Source organism: Trachurus japonicus, chromosome 7 (genome assembly GCF_045865225.1).
Source record: "Trachurus japonicus isolate A0001 chromosome 7, Traja_1.0".
In the NCBI taxonomy this organism is placed as follows: Eukaryota; Metazoa; Chordata; class Actinopteri; order Carangiformes; family Carangidae; genus Trachurus; species Trachurus japonicus.
In genome coordinates this window covers 19,444,731-19,470,236 of record NC_140913.1, presented here as the reverse complement: position 1 = coordinate 19,470,236, position 25,506 = coordinate 19,444,731, and the positions used below count along the sequence as shown (strand labels likewise).

Genomic DNA, 25,506 nt, shown 5'->3' with positions numbered 1-25,506 from the left:
TCAGCAGTGTAGCATAAGAAATGTCAAGTGATCAGCCATGAGGAATTTATAATGTGTTTGTGCATGAGCAAAGGTTGCACAGTCTGAAATCCCAGCACATCACACAGCTTCCTTTTGTGTGAGGAGGCTCTTTGCTGCATTGTTTCAGACTTGAATACAACTGTCAGTTCCTCTTCATGCTGCTGACAGTAGGCAAAAGTAAGAAGCCATTTAACTTAAACACCGACACCAAGGAGGGATTAATGCATCATCATGTTTGCTGAATTTAGATCTATTAGTATCAAGTAAAGTTTGTTATAACAAAGGAACAGTGTAATACACTTTTAAAAACGTCCAGGCCTTCTGATTGGTGCCTCGCCTACTGTAATGCACAAAAACATTGCTTAAACTGAAGACAGTGGTGCATCATTTCTCAGCATGAAGACAATTATGTTACATACAAGATCTCTGAAACAATGCTTTCTTGTCAGTTGGTGTTCATTTCCTGGCTAGTCCTATGAAAAAAGAAGAATGTGGACCCTTCCCCAGCTCTCCAGGTCCCTATCACTATTTTCCCTTAATACGCTGATGTCATTTTTTGTCTTCACCTGTAGTTCAGCATCAGAGCAAACTGTCTCCTGCCCCTAAAATATTATTAGTTTGACTGTTAATTTTTATGAATTTTATGTGAAAATGTGTAATGTGATGGAAATGACAATGTGTGGTGGAAAGGACTTCACGTGTTGGAAATGACATTTGACATACAAATTGCTGAGTCACCTCCAAAAAAAGTGATGGAAATGACTGTTGTGGAAATGACATTCTGTCACATTTTTAAAAAAAATCTCATGCTATGTTGGCATGATGATCTCAGCTTTAAAGCTATCAATAAATGTACACAAAATACACAATATCAAATATTATTTTTTACATTATTTGTACATTCAAAGGAAATATGAGCTGTTTGGAAATGACGACCAATAAACATACTCTTTGTTTTCAAAACATTAAACCTTGATTTTCTCTACTTTCAGTTCCTTCCAGGGAGCCAACACTGCTCTCCAGCCATGTGCTCTCCTAACAAAGACTGTTAGAGTAATTAGAACTATACTTAACCTTTAAAAAACATCCCTAAAGTTACATTTTGTGGCGTGTGATGGAAATGACTGAGACCTCAAGGGACAGGTGTTCTTTTTATCAAAAAAGACATAAAACACTAATATATCTTACAATACATGATACATTTCATTAAAATAGGGATTTATGTACCACTTGTCTATAAAGTTACTATTAGATCACAATTTAATTCAACATTAAGAGGGATTGAATGTCACAAATCTGGGCCAGGGACAATGGGAATATAGTTAAAACAATACATATAAACCTATGATTTATACAGTAAAATTAATAAGTTATCTATAATTAATTTTTTCAAAGTTCCTCTTGATGTCATTGTAAGTGTGCCAAAAATAAAAAACAAGAAATGTGTTTCAGTTTTTGTTATATCTGCCAGGGACACAAATTTGCCTGTAGTTGAAGAATGACCCTACTACAAGATTCATTTTGAAAACAATGTCTATTTATGCCAGATTTAACCAAACATGATATTAAATTTACAGCAGATTTGCTCTGCATGCACGTATTTAAAGTGATTGTGTAAAATAGTGCTGCTAAAATGACAACATGCTCTTACCACAAATAAATTCTGTGAAGAGAGAGAGAGATAAAGTGTACATGTCCAGATGTTGTTGGTGGAAAATAAATGTTAACAGCAACACAAATAATGTCTTCCTGGATGTGCAGGCACAGCCCACAAAATCAGAGCTGTGTATGATGACAACAAGACATATTGGGCTGTAAAACACAGACAGTTCCCAGCATGGGGGATGAGTGATGCGGGCTGTTTGTGAACAAAGGCAGATTGCTTTGACCCACTGGGACAAAAACTGCAAGGCAATGTTAAGCAAATTATGCAGTGGGTTGCCAGACATGGAGGAAGGCAGTTAATTGACTTTTATCTTCTAATTTTCTTTTTCCTAACAATGAGATGCCATTTCCATACAGAAACAACCTTCAGGGTGTGAAAGTCAGTGTGTGTGTGTGTGTGTGTGTGTGTGTGTGTGTGTGTGTGTGTGTGTGTGTGTGTGTGTGTGTGTGTGTGTGTGTTTGTCTCCAGGGGTTTGACCAGCAGCAGTGAGTGGAGAGACCTCTGACTTGACCCTGTGGGGAGCTGATAGCTTGTCATCTATCAGTGGGGTGTGTGTGTGTGTGTGTGGTTTGTAGGGTGGGGGTTAACACCATCCCACCACATATCAGCATGGTGATATTATACTGAACCATGCCACACTGCCCTTTAATCAGCAAATGTTCACTGAAGTCGTCTTCACCTGTGATTGTAGAGGGCTGTGTCAAAGAAATCAAACTGCACTAGTAAACACACAATCACATACTCAAGACGTTCAGTGCTAATTTGTCTCAGTTCATGGCCAGTAAAATTACCTGAGACATACTTACTGTAGCTACACATGAGTCAGTCTGTGCCACTGTGGAAGAAAGCTATAGGATATCATTTGGAAACAGTAGAAGCTGGTTGTTTGGGTTAACTGACTTGACTCTGTAGTGCAAAGTAAACTAATTAGTCCACTGTGGATTGGTCTCTCAGCCCCATTGTACTCAGCCAGTGGTGTGCTATTGATCCAATGCAATCAATCAATTTGCAGCAGGCTAAGTGTCAAGACCCACAGGTCTGTGGTGACTGACTGTTAGCTGTTGTATTTTACAAGACCCAGGCGCTTCTAAATCAAATGACTGGCTGAAATAATTGATCGTGTTTGCTTAATTTGCTGTGGAAAAATATATTATTTTTTTCTTATTCTGGCATAATATTCTGAAGAAAACCCACACAAAAAGAAATCCCAGTAAATGCCAGTGATGTCCCATCATCCTTGACACTGATCTTGATCACTGAGTGCAGTAGAGGGATGTTAGGAAGCCTGTGGAATGGAGCGCTCCTATTGGCTGCTGCTGGCCTTTATAAAGAGCCGCAGTGGCAAATTCAATCAGATCAACTGCGGACATCCTGCGAGACCCAGACACCAGGACGCTTTCACCTCACTGGGACGATTTCTTTGGGCTGTGCTGCTTGTTTTTTGACATTTTCTACACACACACAGTCACATCATGAAGGAAAGGAGAAATACACAACCACTGGTCGTGAGGTGTAAACTGGTTCTTGTGGGAGACGTTCAATGCGGAAAAACGGCGATGTTGCAAGTCCTGGCGAAGGATTGTTACCCAGAGGTATGTTCTGATGTGGCTCGTGCGTGTGCAAAATAAACAGAAAAAAATATATATATTGTAATGCACAAAAAGTTGTTGTATATTTTTCTTGAACACCAGAGTGTTTTCTCGTGAAATGATTCAATATGGCAGGGAGAAAATCGGTGCGTCTGTTGCAGACAGTGACAGTTTGCATGCGCATTTTCCCAAGATTTCGTCCTTCTGGTTTATTTTCTATTCACTGTCTGCAACATTTAAAAAAGAAAAAAAAAGAAAGGAAATGCATATGAGGCTTTTCCACGGTATGATCTGTGGATTTGTTTTCCTCTTGCATGCTTCATGTTAAAGGCTATTGGCGTGTGTTGATTTTTTTTTCTCCTGCAGCTGCAGTGGCTCAAGTGATTTATTTGATTGATTGATCCAAAATTCCGTCAAATTGAGAGGAAATTTGATTTGTCCAACGATTTGATCAGATTGAGCCATCGGTGTGTAATTTGCTGTTGCACTGATTGTCTTGATTAATTCCATTACCTGTGGCTGAATGACTGACTGACTGACTGACTGACTGACACCTCCCCACTAATGGCACCGTGTTGCTAATTGCTCCCCAGACCTACGTGCCCACGGTATTTGAAAACTACACAGCCTGTCTGGAGCTGGAAGAGCAGCGAGTGGAGCTCAGTCTGTGGGACACTTCAGGTAAGTGATCACCTTCGCTCTGTCTGTCTGGCCTATATCATGATGCTGTGCCACTCTGTCTGCAGCACGCAGGGAGACTGGGATGTGAGTGAGGCTATGTGCTGTGAATGTAATGACCCCATGTCTCAGCTGAAAGGAGAGCTGAGCCTGAGGATGTCTTTTTCTCTCTCTCTCTCTCTTTCTCTGATGATGGAGAGGAGGAGGGGGGGGGGGGGTGTAATTGTATGAAGAAGATAACGTGAGAGTGGCGTTTAGTGACACAAAGACTTATGGGTAGGCCTCACTCTTATTGTTCTCATCCATAGTCGATGCAGGGACACAGAATATGCACTTGTTGAGTCAAATTTATGATTTTTCCCCCCACCCCCTCATCACCAAGATAAAGCTATGAGTACATTTCTGTGTCTAGTATGTTTCACTGGAATCTAGGCAGAAAGACGATGATTATTCCGCTTCACTTGTTGTTTTTGCTGACTTTGTGCATCATATGTTCATTTACACAAAGCGTGAAAAAGAGGGTCAATGTGTCAGTGTGGATCTCCGCAGGGATCTGCTGTTTAGCGTGTTGACCTGAATACTGTGTACAAGGGTCTGCGGCACCTGTTTGATTTCTCTCTCTCTCTCTCACTCTCTCTTACTCTCTCTTTCTCTCTCTCTCTCGCCCACAACTTTGTACATCCAGTGCGCCTGCTGATGCTTCTGCAGCTTCACTAGGTCACAGTGGCTGAGCAACCTGGCTCGTGCGTGTCTGTGTACAACAAATCCTTTATGTAACAGACCCACTTGTATAAGACGATGCAGTATTTACTGTGCTCTCTCTCTCATATGGCCCTTCCTCCCTCCCAACTATCCAAACGTGGCAATAGGAAAGTGGTGAGTGTAATTCTCTCCCCAGACCAAATCCCACTTTTTAATCCCAGACTGTGGACCTTTGGTCTGGCCAGCAGGAGTGGGCCTGGTGCCTGCATGGGGATGATGGGCACACAGAGAGGCATCCTGTTGAGCAGGAAGGTTTTCTGGAGCAGACAGAGCAGGAGGCTGCTCAGAAACTCTGGTGACCTGCATTCGCCTCCATATGCTGCCCTAGGTCACCCACTCAAACAGCCTGATGCAGGGGATTAAGACTGAATAGGACCACGAGCTGCCCCCTCTGACTGGCCCAATGAGTTTGAGAGTCTTTCTTTCTTTCTTTCTTTCTTTCTTTCTTTCTTTCTTTCTTTCTTTCTTTCTTTCTTTCTTTCTTTCTTTCTAGTCTTTCCCCCTCTGTTGAACCCGACGTTGTCATTCTAGTTTTCTATGCAAAATCTAAACTTGTACCACTTAGTTCTTTGACATGAAGAACAATGAATAGTCTCAATAACAAACACATACTGCACAATGCTATAGAAGCACAATAGAGTTCAACATCCTGTACAGTACAGCAACCATGCATCAAAGACAGTTGCAGTAAAAAAAATAAAAGAGGCTACACTGAAAGTAATTTATGGTGATGTGAATATTTTTATTCACCAGAGGCTTTAGGTTTGATTTAAAGACTTTTCAATCTCTCGTTCGTCTGAGGGAAGAACTTGTATCACCCCTCTCCTCCCCCTCACCTTTTCTGCATCTGCTGTCAGGCTCCTGGTGATGGACGACAGGCACAGGGGCAATTTGTTGGTCACACTGTACAGTTTCCTCTTCTTCCTGTAATTTGCTCTAATTGCATGGAGTTGTGCCGATGTGGCCCCACCACACCGAGAGGGTCTCCTCATTATCCTGGCTCCCCCTTATTGATTGGACTGACCTCATCGCCGGCTCCACATGGCAGGTAGCTCCTTCTCCCAGCTCCTCCATGGATTTACAGAGCAAAATCAATCCCCCAGTTTTAATCAGCCTGGTCTGATCGGACATGCCAGGGGAAGCGAGGAAGAGGGGAAGGCGAAGACTGGCCAGTGGCTGTAACTCATGAATAGTGAATAATGAATCTCGTTATGGTGTTAGCAAGTAATTTATTTCAGGTTGAATGCTCTTGCTGATAAAGCCGTGGAGTTATAGAGGATACTGTATATAAAGTCCTTTCTTATATGATACATAATTGAGATTGATTTGGAATGAACCCAATATCCCTTTAAGCTGATGAAACAATCTGTATAATTGTTAAAGAGAGGCATTTGTTAATAGCTGTATATTGTTCATGGCCACTCAGCTTTGAGCCATTTTAGTGATGTTTAAGGTTCAGCCTGGTTTAGGACCACAGCTAATGATTATTTCCATTCCAGATTTATCCGGTCATAATCTTTATGGTCAATCGATCGTTTGCTCTATAAAATAAGAGGAAATAGTAAAAAGATGACTTTTCAAATTGCTTGTTTCGTCCAGCCAGCGGCCTACAAGATATAAAATCAGGAAATCATGCAGTGTTTGGCATTTTTACTATCAGTTGCCTAAATGCTTAATTAATTGTCAACGTCTAGTTTTGACTGACTAATCAGTCAGTTGCCCTATAGTTTCAGCACTTGCTTTGATTCCATTAACTATTACTAAAAAAAAAAGAGACGCAACAACAGCTGAAGGTTTTAAAGTTGAAAAGATTATAATGGAGCACCATTTACATCAAGGCTTTTGGATAAAAAATGTAAAACAATCTGTGTTTTACTTGGCTTAAAAAATCCACAGAGTGATCAGCTTTGTCAAGGCAGTGTCAAGTTTCAAAGTGAAGCTTGTTAACAGCTCAGACGTGGTGATGCTCCTGAACAAAGGACCGTCCTCTGTCTCCCTGCAGGAGGCCTCAGCTCTGACTCTGACTGGCTCTGGCATGTGAAACCAAGGACCAACCATCTGATGCAATGTGGTTTGTTTTTGGCTGGTCTGTAAAGTCCGTAGTTATCAGCTGCTGCAGCAGCAGCAGCAGCAGCAAAGCTCCCAGCCGGCTGAGAGTGGGTGGAGGGGCAGGGCTACTCTCATCCCCAAATCTGTGAGTCATCCCATCACTGGATCATTAATCTGTCTGACCCCCTGTATTCTCGCTGTCAGAGAGGAGTGTGCTAATGATCAAGACAGGCTATGATGCTCACTTGATTTAGCACACATGCATAGAAATGCACTCGCACGCTCACTCATGCACACACAGAAAAGTGGATCCTCCCCTCCCCCACCTGTGTGCTCCAACACAAGGCCCGTCGTCTCGGCCTGTGAAGCCTACTTCTACTCTGGCCCAATTTCCACCTCAACACTTTGCTCTGGGCACCGCACCATCAAGACGGATGGAGTCGAGCTCAGCAGCATGGTTGTGCTTCTTTCTTTTCCTTCCATTTGCCAGTTAGTCAGCCTCACTCTCCATGTTTCATGCCTCAGAAACTCTCCATCTGTTCTAGAGACATGCTGTTGCGAAAAAAGGAAGAAAGGAAACATTTGGGGCCATGCTTTAGCGCTGCATGTGCATTGATCTGACTATCCGAGGCATTCCTTGGCTTATTGCAAAGAAAAGGAGGGAAGGAAAGAGACAGAGACGGGTAACCTATGGTATCAGACTGCAGGGGGTGAAGGATTAATGGCATAGGAGGGCTCTTTGTGATCTGCCTCAGTAGGATACACTCCTGCTTTCCCTCCTCTCTTCCTCCTGGCTTATTCTTGCCACAATAGAAACTGTTATTTCTTCCAGGATTAGAAACTGGGGCCTGGATTGTCAAGGAAAGTGCTGCCAAGGCTGCTACTGTATCCAAACAGCATGTTGAGGAGCTCTAAACACCAATATTTACACACTCTCTTATGATTATTTAAAAAAAAAAAAAATCCCTTAAGATGGGATAGATATGCCTACTGATTTCATGGCTCCTTTGTCCAGAACAGGAGATAAAAATCAATTTTTAGAGGAGGGCTGAATGACAAAAAAAAAAAACTCACACCCTAGCTGTCCCCACCACCTCCCTCCCCTCTTGGCAGGGTAACTAATTTGTCAGCTTTAATTGCAAAGGCTCTTGGACCCCCTGCACAGCTTCTATGCAGCTTTCCATTGATTGCTGCATTTAGATCAGTGGCCATTTAATGCAGAATCACACCCAGGTTCCTGACTGTGTGATAACCCCCTCGCAGGAGATTGAGAAGATTTATAGAGTGCCTTTTTTCTGACTCCGCCTTGAGATACCTCAAAGACACGAGACACACAAACACACACACACACACACATACATACATACAGAGACTAATCATCCCAGTGGTGCTAATTGTTCTGATGTGAATGTGTGTCAATTTTCACAGTCAACAAACGTGAAGTTGTCTCACGGATGAGAGTGTTTTTTCTGCTCTCGCCCTAAGCGTGTGTGGCGACGTGTGTCCCCTGATTGGAAAAACACAGTCGTAGTAAATCATTCACTTTAATTAGGATGTTTCAGTTGATTTACAATTAAAGAGGAGAACAGATTATTTGTTTTCCAGAGGCATATAGGAACACAGTTAAAATACAAGAAGCATCTGCCTTTTGTTCCTTTGCAGTGCTGTTTACTTTCTTCAGGACAGTGAGCCCTGAGGAATTTCATCACTGCTTGTCATTATTCTGCTCACAGCGCCCGGCAGCTGGCAAATTCAGTTTTACCCTTTGATAATGTGGAAAATCATTAAGTATTCATGAAGCTGATTTGAATGTGAACATCCATGTTGTGTGTGTGCTTTTTTCATATGTTTTTCTTCTGATGCATTGTTTTCTACGCTGTAAATCAATTAGGGTGGTTGTGTAATATCTAATGAGTGATTACACAGACTGCTTTTGTTATCAGTAGCTATAAGGGGAGCACTGAATGTCCTCTGGGATTCACATGAAGCCTAAAGTAAACATTTTAATCCCATTGAGCTGCTCCTCTTCTGTTTCATTTTATCACAGATTGGTATCATCTCCGGCTGCTGCCAAATTTAAATAGTGTGTCATCATCAGGTGTGGTGCTAGCTGGCATGTGTTAAATGTGTGTTTTTTTGTGTGACGGATGTATGAACGTGGTCCCCGACTCTGTTGCGGAGCAGAGGAATGTCCCCAGCAGTGGGTGGGTGGGCAGTTTGCTGGGTAAAATGATTGATTGGCAGTTAAGTCGAGCCTTTATGGAGAGGTGGGAGGAATGCCTGATGTAGACGGTGGATTCCTAGGCTGTTGCTGTGGTAACAGAGGGACTGGAGGTATCGGCGCAGAGCAGAGGATTTTTTGGGGGGGTGGGTGGCTTACTTAAGGATTCTGAGCATGAGTGGGAGCGTCTGCCTGCCCCGAGCCCCACCGTTCCACTTGCGTAATCTACTGCAAGAGAAGATCAATGAGGATTTAGTGCTCGATTGTCATCTTCTCTCCCTCTGAAATGCCAGCGGAGGATATAGGAGCGGGGGGAAAAGAGCAGTTTCAGGGACAGCAAAGTGAGGCTCAGCACGAGAAGTGAGGCCGATTCCACATAATCCCTGCAGCTGTAGCCTCCTGCTCTGCCTCATCACACTTTTTTTTTTTTTGCTCTGACCAACTGCTATTTGTCACAGCGATCAATACCAGAAAAAAATCATGGAGATGGATTAGAAGTGGTTATTACAGAGCATTACATGTTCAGTCAAAATTAGCCTTGACCACTGAACTTGATATTAGGTATAAACCTTGTAAAGAAAAGTACATGCAGTTCCCAGCAATTTGAAAAAAAGAAAAAATCTGACATTTATGGGTAAAACAAAACTCAAAAGAACCTGCAAATTACAGAAACAACAAACAGTATATGTTATCACGTCACAGTGAAGATCAAAGCAAATTCATGCAAATCTGAAACTTTTATCAGTCACAATGTTCATCAACAATATTCAGCCATGATAATTCATTCTCTATAGCCCCGTCCATGTCTGCTGTGTTCCTGTTCCTGTTGGCAGAGTTGGGCAACGATACTGAAATGTCATTATGGAATTATTTTAATCAGAGATACCATTGTGTCTTTAACCAGTTCGTCTTTTATCCATATTAACAATCGTCTCCTCTCTTTCTTCTAAGGTTCTCCATACTATGATAATGTGAGGCCCTTGTGCTACAGTGACTCAGATGCAGTATTGCTGTGTTTTGACATCAGCCGCCCTGACACTGTGGACAGCAGTCTGAAGAAGGTAATGGCTTCCACACTTTATTGCCCATTGTGATTTATTTTTCCTTAGCGCTGGACAGCCCGCTGTATATTCACAGCCTATTATCACTCTGGCAAAATTGATCCACTGAAATGATTTGCCCTTTTTTGTTTTCGCAGTGGAAAACTGAGATCCTGGACTTCTGTCCGAGCACACGTATTCTGCTCATCGGCTGTAAGATTGACCTGCGCACAGATGTCTGCACGCTGATGGAGCTGTCCAATCAGAAACAGACTCCCATCACCTATGAGCAGGTGAGAGGCAATGAGTAACACACTAACACATAGCTTTTCAGGGATGTAGTGTTTACTGACAATTTTACAATATTAAACCTTTTCTTTTCAGAATGTTTTTTTTTTTTGCTTTGTCTAGTCCTAACATCAAATAACGTATATGTATAGTTGACCTTGTCATTTGCTCAAATACATCAAAAATAACTTGATTAGATTTTAGATTAGATTCCTTTATTTGTACCCGCAGGTAAATTTGGCTCGAAGTGAGAGACATTCATACAAAAACAATACAATAAATAAGAAACAGTCAAATTGAATTGAATAAATATTTGCAGAACATATTACAAATGAGGTGGCATCATCCAATCCACTTTATTTATATAGCACATTTTCAAAACATAAAAGTTTACCAAGGTGCTGCAGAGTGATTTGTTCACAAGACATAGAACCCAAAATGGTAAGAAAACATAATGAGGATTAAAAATAATAATAATTTTAAAAGAATAAAAAGGGATGAATACATTTAAAAGTAAGACTAAAAAAGGAATAAAATCAATTAAAAACCAACCATGACAATAAAGTCAATGATGCTCACTCATTTCTAATTTCACATCCAATTTACGAGCTTGTTTGGGCATCTCCTCCTGACCTTCACACTAAAGAAAAGAATGAGGATTTGTTAAAGGATGCTTCATCGCTTCACTTGTTGCAGGGCTCTGCTATGGCCAAGCAGTTGGGTGCAGAGGCTTACCTAGAGTGCTCGGCGTTCACCTCGGAGAAGAGCATCCACAGCGTCTTCCGTACCGCTGCAATGGCCTGCATCAACAAGCTGCAGCCTCTCCCAAAGCCCAGCCCCACCCGCCGCCTCTCCAAAAGACTTCTCCACCTGCCCAGCAAGTCAGATTTGCTCTCCTCCACCTTCAAGAAAGAGAAGGCCAAGAGCTGCTCAGTCATGTGAGTGGAGACCTCTTGGGTTACAGTCCTCACATGCGACTCCCAGCCCCCTGCCTCTTTGGTCTCGGGGAAGGGGGGGTGGGCATGATGGTTTTATCAGGGCGTCCTGCTGATTCCTTCCCTCACCCCCCCGAAAACCAAACACCGCTCAGAGGAGGTGGACACCTCGCTGTCCACTTGCTCCTGAACCTTTTAGCACACATCCATCTTTTCCCACTACTGTTTATCTTGCTTTCAAACAAACAATATCAGTCAAGGTTTGATCATCGAGCTATCATTTTTTTCCCACCTGTAACAGTATGCAACTACAATGGTGTCACATCTGTCTGACTTTACTATCTCTAGGCACATGTTGATTTTGTCCAAATTGGAAATGTGCAACGTGTGACGTTTAATCTTGTGATGTAAATGCCTCTCAGACAATTCAATGGATATTTTTCTAAGTACAAAAATAAATCTAGCATGAAACCGTCAGGAATTAGCAAAATCCTGTACATCCCTCTTAGTAAGGTGTGTGTGTGAGGTGTGAAATAGCTTGTCGCTGTTGTCCCCATTTAGGCTTGTCAAAGCACCGAGACATACAGCGAGCAGTGGGACAAACCACAGTGAGAGCTATTACACAGAGAGCTGTTCTCATTGTCTCAGTGATGACGAGAGCAGGGATAAGAGCTGTGAGCGCAGGCTGCTGTGCAGACAAAGGTCTAGACTATATCAACCTGCATGGATTGTTGGTGCATGGTTGTGTAGCTCTGGACAACAACGCTGCTCCACAGGCTTTTAGTGGACTCAGTGGAGGAGGCTGAAGAGGCAGTGTGTACAAAATAATTGCAGAAATGAGGACACAAACACACACACAAAAACAAAAATAACAATACAGGCAAGTTTAGCTGTGCTTCCGGTGTCTCAGCTGTCAGAGTTGGAGTCTATTTTGAAATCCTGTCTTGGAGATGGGACACACATATTTTAACAGGTGAGAGGAGACACTCTTTGTTGTTGTGACCAGGAGCATAAACGCAAACGGCTCAATGCAGAGCTGTGGAGTGTGTTATTTATGAAGCTGTGGCTGGTTATCGATGCCAGTCAAAGTGTTATGTGGCATATTTAAAAAGCATAAGATAACGCCTACATAATTCAGGCTCACTGCTAATGTGGAGAATCTAGTTCGCAGTTTCCTGGGAAGATATGTAGCATTGCGTTGTTGACAATTTTTCAACAATTCTCTAGTGGAATGCAGTTTTGAAAAAATGCCTTTCATACCATTTACCCAGACGTAACTGAGATTTTTTTGACTACTGTAATATGCCTGTGGATTTCTCGTTTACAACGATCCAATGTAGCACTCCCAAACCTGACTACTCTTCCAAGATGACTCTAGTTTTTGTGTCATACCCTCTTGTTAATCTATTGACCTCCAATAAGCAGCACTTACTGTAGGTTACAATGACTACGGAGCAAAAATCAGACCCTTTTTCTGAGCTTAAATCGTTGGCTTCATGGTTATGTGTGTGTGCAGCATTTGATCTCTGTGCTTCTAACCATAAAGCAATAATGATTTAAGTGCTTGTGATGCAAGGTAACCTGTGTGGCAATAAAGACGCAGCTTTGTTATTACTGTCATGCTATAAGTGCTCTATGGACATCCATGTTATAGACTGAAACCACCTCTGCTGTACAAAGAGGCTGCTGATGTTTGTTTGCCCCTCCTCCTCCGTGTAATTAGCCACTGGTATATAGAATAACCGATGGCAACGTTGTGTTAGGAAAGAGATCCGAGTTTGTGAACAATAAGAGCAATGGTCTTTGAGTTGGAGATGCTAGACTTTGCTGTCAATTTTACATAATCATGATGAAAGAAAAAAAGGAAGTAGTGAGGGAGCAGGACTTTGAATTGCTTGTGTGAGTCAAAATTGGAAATGTACTTCAGAAGTCTTGCAATCATCTTGTAAAAAGGGCTAGTGTGTGGGGTGTGGGGGGGGGGAATGAAATAAAGTGGGACTAAGGAGAACAAGTAATCAAAATGCACAGGCTGGCCCTGTCCAAAGAAAGCTATTTTTCCATTCTGATTTTTTTTTCTTTTCTTCGTATTTAATAGCATGATGTGAGTCCCGGTGTTGTTTTTTTGGAAATATCTTCCTGAAATGGTTGTAGCGTCTTTATGGAGCTGTGGACTGCCCCTGGTAGTCGGAGGAACTTAAAGTGGTGATTTGCACAAAGGCTTCCAGTTCATGGTCACACACCAAATTCCTCAGCATTGCCTAGCAACAATTCAGCGTAGGAAACGCAGAGACTGGCTCGTGGGTTGGTTGTGTAGACAGAGACGGTTGGCTCACAAGCAGACATCCCCACATTCATTATTACAGCCTCAGTTACACATTTGTTGCCAGGCTTGATTTGAAAAGGAAATCTCAATCAAGCCTCAACCATTTTCTTTGGGTTAGGGATGTGATGCCAGGCCTTCTGAAGATGGGATTGATGGCCGGCTCATGGACCATGTCAGTTAATATGCAGCCTTTGTGTTGTAGTCAGTGTGTGGTACAGTGGTGCAGTCAAACTCCTAAGCATGTCCTATTAAAGTTGTATGATTGTACATACTGTCTCTTGTTTTATAATCATTGTAAGACATCTTCAGAGATGTCAAATGGAAATATTGTTGATGTGAGTATTTATTTGGTAACTATTTTTGGCCTTTTTTGATGACATGTATGTTTGTTTAAGATCAGTTTTGGAAATTGTACTTTTTTTTTTTTTCTTTTGTTTGTTTTTTTGTTTTTTGTTTTTTGCTGTGTTAAATAAAGCTTGCCCAATCCGGCACCCTTCAGATATTCTCTTCTCCTGTTATTTAACACTCTCCTATTTCATATTATTTTCACAGTTTATTAAATTTGCAGGGAAAATCCATCCAATCATAATAAAACTGCCTTACACCTGTTTCTCTCCCACCTTAAGTTCTTACACTTCGTTATGATGTACTGATTTTATATTACTCCACTCTCATCAAACATGGGAACAACGGTTAAAACACCCCGGATACTAATGCACTTTGTACCCTCCTGTCATTTTTCTGCTCACATTCTTCTGAGAGTGTTGTCATGAAAGTGAACAGATGTCTCCAGCAGTGTATCGCTTCAATAATCTCTGTAAGGATTGAGGTGCTTATCTTTTTCACTCTATCAGTGCTCATAATTTCTTTAACAAGCTTTGTGTCACAGCATACATGCAGAGCTTGTCTCATTAAAGATGGAGCAAATTTAAATCAAGATGGATGGGGGATTACTGTCATTTTCTATTACTTCAACCAGTAAGATCATAGTCGCTGATGATCCAGGAGTTATAATCACAGAGGGAGGAAAGGAAAACATATCAGAGTCAGATGTGTAACCGACACATGGTAACAGTTTTTCTCATTTGTGTTGATGCAACTCACACATTGGAAACATAATTCCAGCTGTCCTTAAAACTGTTGACACATTTCTCATAACACCAAATCACCTGTGCAAAAGGCTCCTTGTTTATGTGTTTAAACCTAAAAAGTCAGTCGGTCTCTTCAACATTGTAGCCTAACACCAGATGTTCGGATATTTTGATAAAAACCTGACTGACTTTAGAGAGAGAAAGAAAACTGCTGAGAACATAGAGTGAAAAATGTTCAGACACAAACTGTTCCACAGTTACAGCAGTGACGGTACACAGTGTACTACATGAGAAAAGTTGGGAAAAAATGATGCAAATATTTGAATTTGTGTCTCATTTTGCAGCTGATTTGCATTAAGAATGAGAATTTTTCTGGATTTGTGTGTAGAGATCTGAAAAAATGAGACCAAGTTTAGAAAATACTGAAAGCAGCTGTGAAACCATTTCCTTGAGTTGTCAGAGTCAGAGGAGAAATGTATCGACACAATGGGAATGAACTATGTGCGGATACAATGTAACTGTATGTTAGATAGATAGATAGATAGATAGATAGATAGATAGATAGATAGATAGATAGATAGATAGATAGATAGATAGATAGATAGATAGATAGAAAGAGAGGCACTTGGCACATGTTCAGTCTTACAGGTTTTTGGAAATCTTTCACTCACTCGTCTGAAGATGCTCACTACTGCTGCTCTCATCTGTCTTCAAACACACCACATCTGGTCTCTGCCAGCTGCAGAGGTGTGGAAACCTGGCCTGGTGCCACAGTGTGGCAGAGGTGCCAGCAGGCCAACGAGCCAACGTGCCCTCACACTGCCTCTTCTTTCAATGCTCTAACTAGACCCCAGCTAGTGCTAGTCCGCTCTAATCAGACTGTGCAGAGAACAGTGACCAATTAATGCCAAACATTTTAGCAAACAGTTTACTTACAACTCACTTACACATCCAGAAGTTAAAAAGTTAGACTGTCATTCATTTCGAGGTGTCTTTCTGGTGATCTGGTGATGTTATTGCGATAGGACAGTGAGAGAGAGGCAGGAAATGGGGAGTGAGAGAGGGGGAACAACACGCACGCAGCAAAGGGCTGCCAGGGGTGGAATTGAATTCAGGGACTACAGTGAGAATTCTCTGTTCATGGGGCCCCTGCTCTACCAACTGAGCTCTACCAACTCTGAGAGGACCGGAGAGGAACTACACAGCTGGATGAGAAGGGCTCATTTTGTCACAAAGAGTATTAACTCTTGCCCAGCTCAACATTTACTTTTTCACCAACATTTTATTCTCCGGTCATGTTTCGCCCGGGATCAGAAGGGAACCAACATTACCGCCACATTTAGCTGGATATTCATATGATGTCTATTGACATGACAGCAAATAAACCTTTTTCCTCAATGTGGTTGTTGTTATGGAACAGCTGCAATGTGACAGGTGAAACAAGAAATATATCCCATGTGTTGCCCAGCTTCACTACAACATCATTCTCATTGAAATCTAACTGCACATGTTGAAGCTGGTGCCAGGATGATGAAACTGAGCTGACCTGAGAGTAGGACCTCAGCAAACCTCTGGCTGCTTTTTGCTAAAAACACTCTGCTGCTAAAAACAAAATTAGTCATGGGTGAGCTGAATGCTGGAACACCTGAGGTAGAGGCTGACATTGTACACATGCAGGCAAACACACACTGGGTGTGAGGACATGTAAATGGGCCACATACGCTGCTAGTCATTGTAAATTAGGCCAACATCTGGACAGGCACAGAGAGTTCAATTGCCCACTCAGCTGTGGCTTGTACCTCCAGGGCTCGGTTAAGGAGAACTGGCATCGTGGCACAGTCCAGTGAGCTTTCGGGATCAACCCTGCCATTTTGTTAAAACTTTGCCATACGCAGCCACCTCAGAAAAGTTCTTTGTCTGCTACACAAACAGTGGGTCACTTTGACCAAGGATTACTGTGTCGCCGTGGACAAAAGCTGGAGGGGGGAGGCATTATGCACACACAGAGCCAATTTAATGGGCTGTAAAAACACTGCGGATTAACTCTGATTCACACACAATTTCAGCTAATCAATTCACATCACAAAATCAAATTCGTAAAAAGAGTAGCATCATTAGTTTCCTGGTGACATTTCAATGAATAAAAATCTAAATCAGCAATAAAGATCCATCCACATTTTCCTTGTAGCTGTAAAGATGATATCCTTCCTCATGCATGACAAAAAAAAAAGAAAGAAATAGTGACCTGACTGCTCAGTACAAAGAGTCAGAGTTCAGGCTGGACTGGGCAGTTTCTTGCGTGTTTGGATGGTGGTGTACAGAGGGTGATCTGAGGGGAGTTGTGTAGCATTGAGCAGGCAGCCCTCAGTGCTGTTGTGTAATATTAATATCACGTCCTGGGTCCTCAGATAACTCTCTGCAGGGACACAACAACACAACGGCGCATCCCAGAAGTAACCTGTCACTTGTTGTGTGCAGACAGACTCAAACCCCACCACACTGCAAAAAAAAAAAAAAAAAAGACACTGCGCTCACGGACAAAACAGCAGAGATCGTGTGCAGCCATCTACATGCATCTGTGCAGATCTACTATATGCTGAGCATTGATTACTGATGAGGTGTGATGAGGTGTTGAGCCCTGCAGTGTGTGCGCGCTCTCTCTCCCTCTCTTACGTGCTCTCTCTCTCTCTCTCTCTCTCTCTCTCTCTCCCTTACAGACAAACAGACACCAGATTCTGTGGCTCTGCCGCAGTGCAGGGCAGGGCCAGAATATCCAAACCCTTCACTTTCCCATTCAACCAGTTTCACCCACAAAAGGGGCAGTATAACAGGATTTAACAGGACATGATCACAACATTCCTGTTCTGCCTTTTGTCCTCACAATTTCAAGCTACCACAAAGGCTAGCACTAAAATCTATAGTTGTTTCTAACGATGCTCTTCTCAGATGTGCAGTCTCAGAGTAAATATTGGATTAAGGATTGAGCATCAATTGATTCATGGAAATCGATATGTTCTCTCCACAGTATATCACTATTTTACTTGATGCTGACTTTTAATAATTTAAGTAAATAAGTCTATTCATCTTGATCATTTTACACACACACACACACACACACACACACACACACACACACACACACACACACACACACACACACACACACACACACACACACACACACACACCAGAAAACTACCTGAATGGATCTTTGTTCTACATCTTCTGCCTCAATGTGAACTAAACACCAAGTTGCAGCTCCTCCACCACCCCCCACCTCTGTGTGCTTGACCTCTGACCCTAAGCTCCCTCCTGTGGCTGAACCTACGGCTCCCCCGGAGCTCTCTCTTGACCTTGTGTTTCCCTGGCAGCACCACCAATGAGCTCAGTCAAATGTGAGCAATTGTTTAATGTTCCCTGTGGCCACGATGGGGAAAGCACAAGTTGTTCTTCTAACATTGCCTGTAATTTTTCAAAAGGAACCCAGAAATTGTTGTATTGTGTTTAGAACACACCCTTATACGTTTCTCAGCTGCACAATCAATCATCATTCATCAACAACAACAGATCAGTTCATAAAATAGTGCACAGAGAATAAAAGAATAACTAAAATTAAAATAAGGAATAAATAGTAAAAAAATAAACCAGGATGGGGCAGAAACATGTCTCACACAAGTCATGCAGGCTGGATGAGTAATCATGTTTATTCTCATACTATTTTTTTGTGTATGTATTGTCTCTTGTATTCATTTACCTGGAGAGTAGATGTATTAAATAGCTACCATATAGTGAGGCATGTATTTTAGTTGTGCTCATATCATGCAAGGGATGTTTTGTTGCATAAGCCCAAAATGCTCCGTAGCAAGTTGTTTCTATGGCTGGTGAAATACATCAGTGCTCATGTTTGTGTTTCATGAATTATGTATATAATATACATTTATATATAATACTGTCCCTATATTTTTTGAGTGTGTTTGTTTATTAGATTTTGTTGGTCACTATTGTCCATGTTTTATTCAGGACATGCACCATAGCCTTACATCCAAAACATAAACACAGTATACACACACACGCATGCACATGCACATGCACATGCACATGTTCTCTGCCTTTCTTTGTGATCACTGGGCAACCACACACAAAGGCCGAGGCGTCCTCTGCTGTGCACAATGTGACACTGTCTGAGCACAAGAGGGTAAGGAGGAGCACTGGGCTGTACCCTGAACACACACACACACACACACACAGTGGATTTGGCTACGGGCCACATCCCGCGTGTGTCTACACAAGCCAAAATAACATGGAGAGCTATAGTACAGCAGCCATTAGCCCCATCCCCTCAGATGCACCAGTGGATAAATAAGCAGGGTCCAATGCTTTGTCCTTCATGCTGATTAAAATACTAGATTAGGTCAGCTGCAGCAGACTGAGTGTACAGGAGTGATAATTACTCCATAATTACACCATATTGTGTCTCTGCTGTGTTTCACCACCACCATCATTTTACTTTTTTACTCAGCTGTCATGTACTTGAGCGCTGCTTTAATTGTACACATCAAGGCACTGAATCTAAATCTGGAACCGCCTAAACGCTGGGTGAACCTGCTGCTGTAATTGAGGGGGAAAGCATCAGCGACCATCAAAAGGAGCAGTGCGTTCCTGTAAAAGAGAGCACATCTCCGTCAATGATCGGCGTGCATGCATGTGTGCAACTGTTATCCTTAAGGTCCCTGCAGCTATGGGAGAAGTATTAGCAGTGGGGGGAAGGATGGGAGACAGACAAAAGGAAGGCCGAGGGTACTGCAGGCAGCACTCTGCTCATTTTTGTCTCAGCCACTCCTCTTTAGGGAACCATGGCTACAGGCGGGAGCATGTGCCTTTAGAGGTTTGAGGGAGTGTGAGGTGTGTGTTCGACTCAGTCCTTGATGCACATAGGGCCCTCCCGCTGAGCAATAACTCTCTTGCTCTCGTGCGTGGGGGAGGTTTGGGCAAAGAGAAATAAGACGCTGGAGAGAGCAGAGGCCGAGGGGGAGGGTGAGAGTGAGGAGGAGATAGGAGGATGTCTTCACTCACTCAATATCTTTCGGACTTAACTTCATCTGTGTTTTACCGAAGATGAAGTGGAGCTTAAGCACAAAATGCTATATGCTTCCCCTGCTGCCACAGACACAGAGACTGGAGTGTTAAAAAAAGGAGGGGCGGATCTAAGAGAAAACACTGAGCCAGGCAATGACATTGATCTTTAGTGACAAGGGAGCTGTTAAAGCACTGAGAATACACACACTGGAGGGATGTTCTTGCATGTACATACTCAAAGGGGGAACTGAAGCATAGAGCCAATGCAGATTACATAAGCACTGCATTGGGAAGAGGTCCTCGCTGGCTGGAAAGCATCCATGGGAAACTAAAACAAGCCAAGTTGGAGCGAAGATGTGAGGATCAAACAGACAAGCTCATGAGAGAGGTTTCTGTAGTCACTCTCCCTAACAGAGAGACCTGATGAGGCTTTATTATCAATGTTATTATTTACCTTGTATTTTATGTGGCAATCTGCAACAATTTCAGTGCATGGATATGTTGTCATGACAACAACAGGTAGCACATCTGTAATAAAAGCATGTTTCCCTACTATACTTCAGACAAAAGGAAGGCGATGACGCACAATGCATGGATTTCAGGAGGAGGCGGTGGAGCTGCATTTTCAAAGAAAATCATCATTTCTGTTTTAACATTTAACTGCAGTGTGGGTTTTTTTGTTGTTGTTGTCCTATCGTATAATAGCAGTGTCTGGAGTGTAGCGTAGACAGCCTGTGTATAAGCCTCAGTTACTGACTCGCAGCAGTATTTTCCCTCACCACATGCAGCACAAATAGTGAAGCAGCCCCATGATCCAGTAAACCTGAGTCCAGCGTGCCAGACTCTGGTTGGACGTGGCCTTTAGCCTGCTGCCAACCTGAGCATCCACGCAGCCTCTGCCAATGCAATTAGTCGATGTGTTCGTTCATCTTTTGGCTCGGGTTTATGGTCATGACATTTCCAATTAACCGTCCAACAATCCCACTCACACACCAGCATCTGCTAATTTTGCACTGTCTCTTTTGTATTTTTCCTTAAAAAAAAAATCCAAAAAAAATCCATTACTCCCAACCCAGTAATTACACAACAATGTAAAACTCTGACCTCCTGCAGATTAACAGGGGGGAGCTCCAGTCAATAGAAAGTCCAGTTCCATTTCATATATTAAATCTATTCTATATTTAACTCATATTTTACTTAATATTTTGTTTGGGACAAAATGAGATTACTGATGTTTCTGTCTGGCAGGGAGAATATCTCAGTGAAATAAAGATAAATAAATGCAGGCTCACTGCTCAGTAGCGTATCAGTATGATTTAAAAAGGTGGAAAATTAAATATTTTGAGATAAAAGAGAAGTTTTTTTATTAATTCATGGTGTCGATACTGGAAGCCTGTTACTATGCAACACATCAGCTCCAAAGACATTCCCGAGGAGGGTTTTCATCACCCTCTGCCTCTGTCCTCACTCACAAAGCCTTTTTTTTCTCTCTTTCTTCTTCCTCTTTTCTTTGCCTCACATATCTTTGGGTTGTTTGATTCACAGCTGGTTGGAGTCTTTGATGAGTAAATATGCATTTCCTGCGAGCCGCTATCCTTCCTGCCTTCGTACTGACCGTACTGACGCTCCTCTGCAACAGGAGCGAGTGTGCCACATTGGCAGTAAATGCTCCCTCTCGCCCTCCTCTCCATCTCTCTCTAATTGCTGAGATGGCTTTTGATATTCAAAAGAGCTCTTGAGTGGAGACAAAATATTCATAGATCCACACTGTGTTTAACTAATGTGTTACTCTGTGTTACACTACATCTGCATTTGAAATATCTGTTTTAAATATAAAACAAATATTTGCAGTCATGAAATTCAGGAATGGGCAATAAACTGTGTTTGCTGATCTGTGTATGAATTAACTTTTTTTTTTAATGCTTGTGGATTAGATTTGTTTCTCTGCTGGGTTTGTGAGGGTCAGTCAGTCTGTTTTCTTTACTGATATCATTACAATAATCTAAATCGTAACTTTGCCCTCTTGTTCTGATGAAAAAAGGGGGACACCATGTTGAGCTATGAATATGAAAATGCACCTCACTGATTTATGTGTGTGTACAAGGACAAGCAGCGGCTCTAGTTACTCATACAAAATCTTATCTGACGTGATTAAGCTTTCTGTTTGCTTTTATGATTCAACGTCTTAAGCGCTTAGTGGGCTGTTTGTTGCCACGAGGTGCACCGTGCAGCTGTTCCGTTTGCTAATTGTGAGAGCTCCTACTGAGCAAACTGCAAGTGTGACATCTCAACATCAACAAACCACAGGTGAAACAAGGTGCCCACTTCAGAACTATGTGGAATTTCCCACCTTCACAAACTTAACCTTGATGTATTTAAAAAAAAAAATAAAATAAAATAAAACAACCACAATGTAACCTAGTGATTTAGCTTAGCTTTAGCCTGATCTTCTTTGAATCTCAATCTCTGCACGGATACTCACCCTGGCTCATATTAGAGGAAGAAGTTACATCACACATTGTTAAATAAAACCTTTGTGTGGCTCCCAATCTCTGCCAAAGAGTGCGCTCAGCTGCAGCAACCTAAACTTTGGCAGAGTAATATAAACCGTTGTGCAATAACATTTATCTTGAGCAGATCCATATTTGTATTAACACTCCATGTGTTCAGTTTGTGAAGCCTTTAAAGCTTTTGCACAGGGTCGTGCTTGAGCCCACTTCTTTTCATAATCATGATGCCTCCTCTGCCACACCAGCTATTTTGTTATTTTGGCAAAAACAAAACAAGCATTTTAACACTAATTATTGGAAAGCTTTTGACTACAGTCTATTGATATTATATTTCTATCAGATGTGTAATATGTCTCCTAATTTCAGATTATTAGACAGCAATACTCCCATTCATTTAAATTTAGGGTATTCCAAACTGATCCATATGGAAGAATGAGTTTAAAGGGCTCATTACATTTTGATAGGTGTCACAATACCACCTACCCATGTAAAATATACCAGGCTGCACTGAAACTCAACAAAATCACTAAATGAATGGCTTTGTGTAAAACCAGAGGAGGCGTGATGTGTCCAGTATATTCAATTAGACAATTTTTCTCCAGCCTCCATCAGCAGCTTTTTATAATGAAAAGAAATATTTTTTCCACAAAAGTGAAAAAGAAAAATCCAGCTGTTTTGGCTGTTCAGAAGAAAGACAGGCCTTGGTTGAGATTCTTGTTTGTAAAATGACAGAAAGGTCATGCCAGTTGCCATGACAGCCACAACTTAATTGCTCTTATATGAGATAGTCTGAGTGTGGATGGCCAAGGCTGAGGATGCGCACAAGGACAGCAAAGGAGTTTGGTATCCCTCAGTGCACCCAGGACATGTTCCTTTGTTCGAGTCCTTTTAAATATTTTTCTCTTGCAGCACATCCATTCATTACATTTCCAGACGAATTAGATTTTGAGGCTGGTGCTCAGTCTGACCAAAAATACAAATCATATAACTATGATGAACAACTGAGAAAAACACTGTTCCTAATTTAGGTTTGGAGAGGTAATTACTGAACATTGTTTTAATCTTCCTCAAAGAGGGCAGATGATGGAACTTGTTCCCTCATATCGTGGAGAAACTAGGCGCTCGCTAATGAAGAACAGCTTGAGCAGAGCCTTCAATCTGTGACACTGACAACCCAGCCAAAGACCCCAATAGTTGCCAGCTCTGCTGTTGTGTCCTGTCGGCGAAGTAACTCAGTAAATCTGTCAGCATTACTAAGAAAAGCAGAGGGTCTGTTCTGCTAAATCAGGCAGACTAAAAGCCATGTAGCCCCAGCTCTGAATCAGAGAACAGAATGTGAGGAACTGCCTCAGCAAACACACATACACACACACACACACACACACACACACACACACACACACACACACACACACACACACACACACACATTCATGTATTCACTGGTGTGTATTCGTATATACAGTATATGCACACACAGATGCAGTCAAGGGCACACAGACAAAAGCCACAGAAGCACTAGCACCCACACACCCACCTTCTATTTTGCTGTTCTTAAGCAAACAGCCTTAGGCGCAGTGTATGAGCATGTCAGCAGTGTGGGTTGACATTCTGTCACACAAAGAGTGTGTGTGGAGACAGATGCCTCCTCGGCCTCCTCCTGTCCATTTACCTAACACACAACACAGGCTAAAAATGTCCTTGTTTGGCATTTATGATTTAAATATGGAGATTTATATTTCAGGGAAGCCAGAGAATTTTTTTTATTTCTGTCAACATTGGCATTGAAAGAGGAAACTGGGTGAAGGTATATATAAAAAAAACCCTACCTTCAAAGGGTATGCAAAAGTAGGCTACGCCTGGAGTAGATTTCATTACAGTAAAGCGAGAAGAAGTAGTGCCATGCACCCAGATAGACGGGTGCAGCTGTGATTGTGTGACTTCAACACCAGAGGATGAGAGGATGAAGAGGCAGGCAGGAAGGCAGGCGATGTGCCAGGGTTTTCCCCACAGCCAGAGACACTCTAATTAAGGAGCACAGTGGGGAGAGGGGGCGAGAACAACAGCTCTGCATTGTCACATAATGATTTTCTTATCATCTCTAGTACAGGAAACACCACACATCTATGGCCCGATGGGTACGTGTTGTCTGTGTGTTTCTCCAAAGCAGCTGTCTAGTCACACCCAGAAACATGAAATCAACAGTCTGATTTTTTCAGTGCCGGATGGAGAGCAGTGTTTGATGGCTACGAACGTAAGCAGCCACAGATGTATCCATTTTAATCCATACAACCAAGAGATTATTTTCACTCTGTCATCAATCCATTTCATATAGAGGTTTGTCGCTGTATGCTTCATCCACCCACAATATTGCTTTGCATGATTATTTATACATATTTATAGTTCTTTTACATTTCCGTAATTCTTTGCCCTCATTCCCAGATGTCCAGATGGACACTGACAGGAAAGGGAAATATACCTGCCGAGAGGGACAAAGAGTCACTGAATTCTATTTCAGCAGAAACAAAATTTGCATTTATACAATAAATGCCTGAAGAAAAAGTCAGTTGGGAGGATTCCTTCTTATGGAGACACACCTCAGTCTTTCACATGGAATATTTGATGTTCAAATGTAGGTTACATCCGCCGAGCTGAAAGTGAATTTTGAAATGTGGATCTATTTGTTGTGTTTCCACAGCCCTTCTCTGCATGTTATAAATGTTCAGTGTTTCTCTGCTGGTTGTAGAAACCACTATGACTGCTAAGATTTTCCACATATGTTAAAATAACAGATCGTGATACAATTGCTTAAAAAATAAGTGGCAGATAAAAACAGAGTAAATACTGGGCGATTAAAGCTCAAGAGATGAAAATGTGTGGTGATGATGATGATGAGAAATTGATGGACTGGACTGATGAATTATGGGAGAAAAGGTGAGGAGGGGGGCGTGGGGGGGGGGGCAATGTTACATTTGACCAGATGGGTCCTGGTCTGCTTTGAGAGAGCAGCAGATGCCCTAAGATCCTAGGCCATAGAAATGCCCCGAGCCGCTTAACACAAGAGCACTAAAGAGAACCAGACCTCCACCCAGTCACATGTGCACTTTTCCTGATAGAAATATAGGTTAAAGATTTTTTTTTTTTCATCCCGTAACTCTGTGCTGTCAAGACTGAGAAAGAGATCAGCTGTAAATGATTCATATTCAGTTGTAACTGGAGAGTCGAGCTTCGCTGCATTTAAATACATCTGAGACAAT

At 42.0% G+C, this 25,506-nt stretch overlaps 1 protein-coding gene across 1 annotated transcript; it reads left to right on the top strand.

Moving 5' to 3' along the window:
- The first annotated feature begins 3,040 nt into the window (after window positions 1–3,040).
- On the top strand, window positions 3,041–13,655 carry rnd1b (Rho family GTPase 1b). The gene is made up of 5 exons (XM_085781891.1): window positions 3,041–3,279; window positions 3,870–3,957; window positions 9,938–10,047; window positions 10,185–10,319; window positions 11,011–13,655. The coding sequence occupies exons 1-5, from the start codon at window positions 3,160–3,162 to the stop codon at window positions 11,254–11,256; spliced, it is 699 nt and encodes a 232-aa protein (XP_085638017.1). The 5' UTR covers window positions 3,041–3,159; the 3' UTR covers window positions 11,257–13,655.
- The last annotated feature ends 11,851 nt before the right edge of the window (window positions 13,656–25,506 follow it).

Excerpts from the sequence above, each read along its gene's own strand:
- rnd1b (XM_085781891.1), top strand. The coding sequence starts at position 3,160 with ATGAAGGAAAGGAGAAATACACAACCACTGGTCGTGAGGTGTAAACTG. Across the intron at positions 10,048-10,184 it reads TGGACAGCAGTCTGAAGAAG|TGGAAAACTGAGATCCTGGA; the intron begins GTAATGGCTTCC and ends TTGTTTTCGCAG. Across the intron at positions 10,320-11,010 it reads CTCCCATCACCTATGAGCAG|GGCTCTGCTATGGCCAAGCA; the intron begins GTGAGAGGCAAT and ends CACTTGTTGCAG.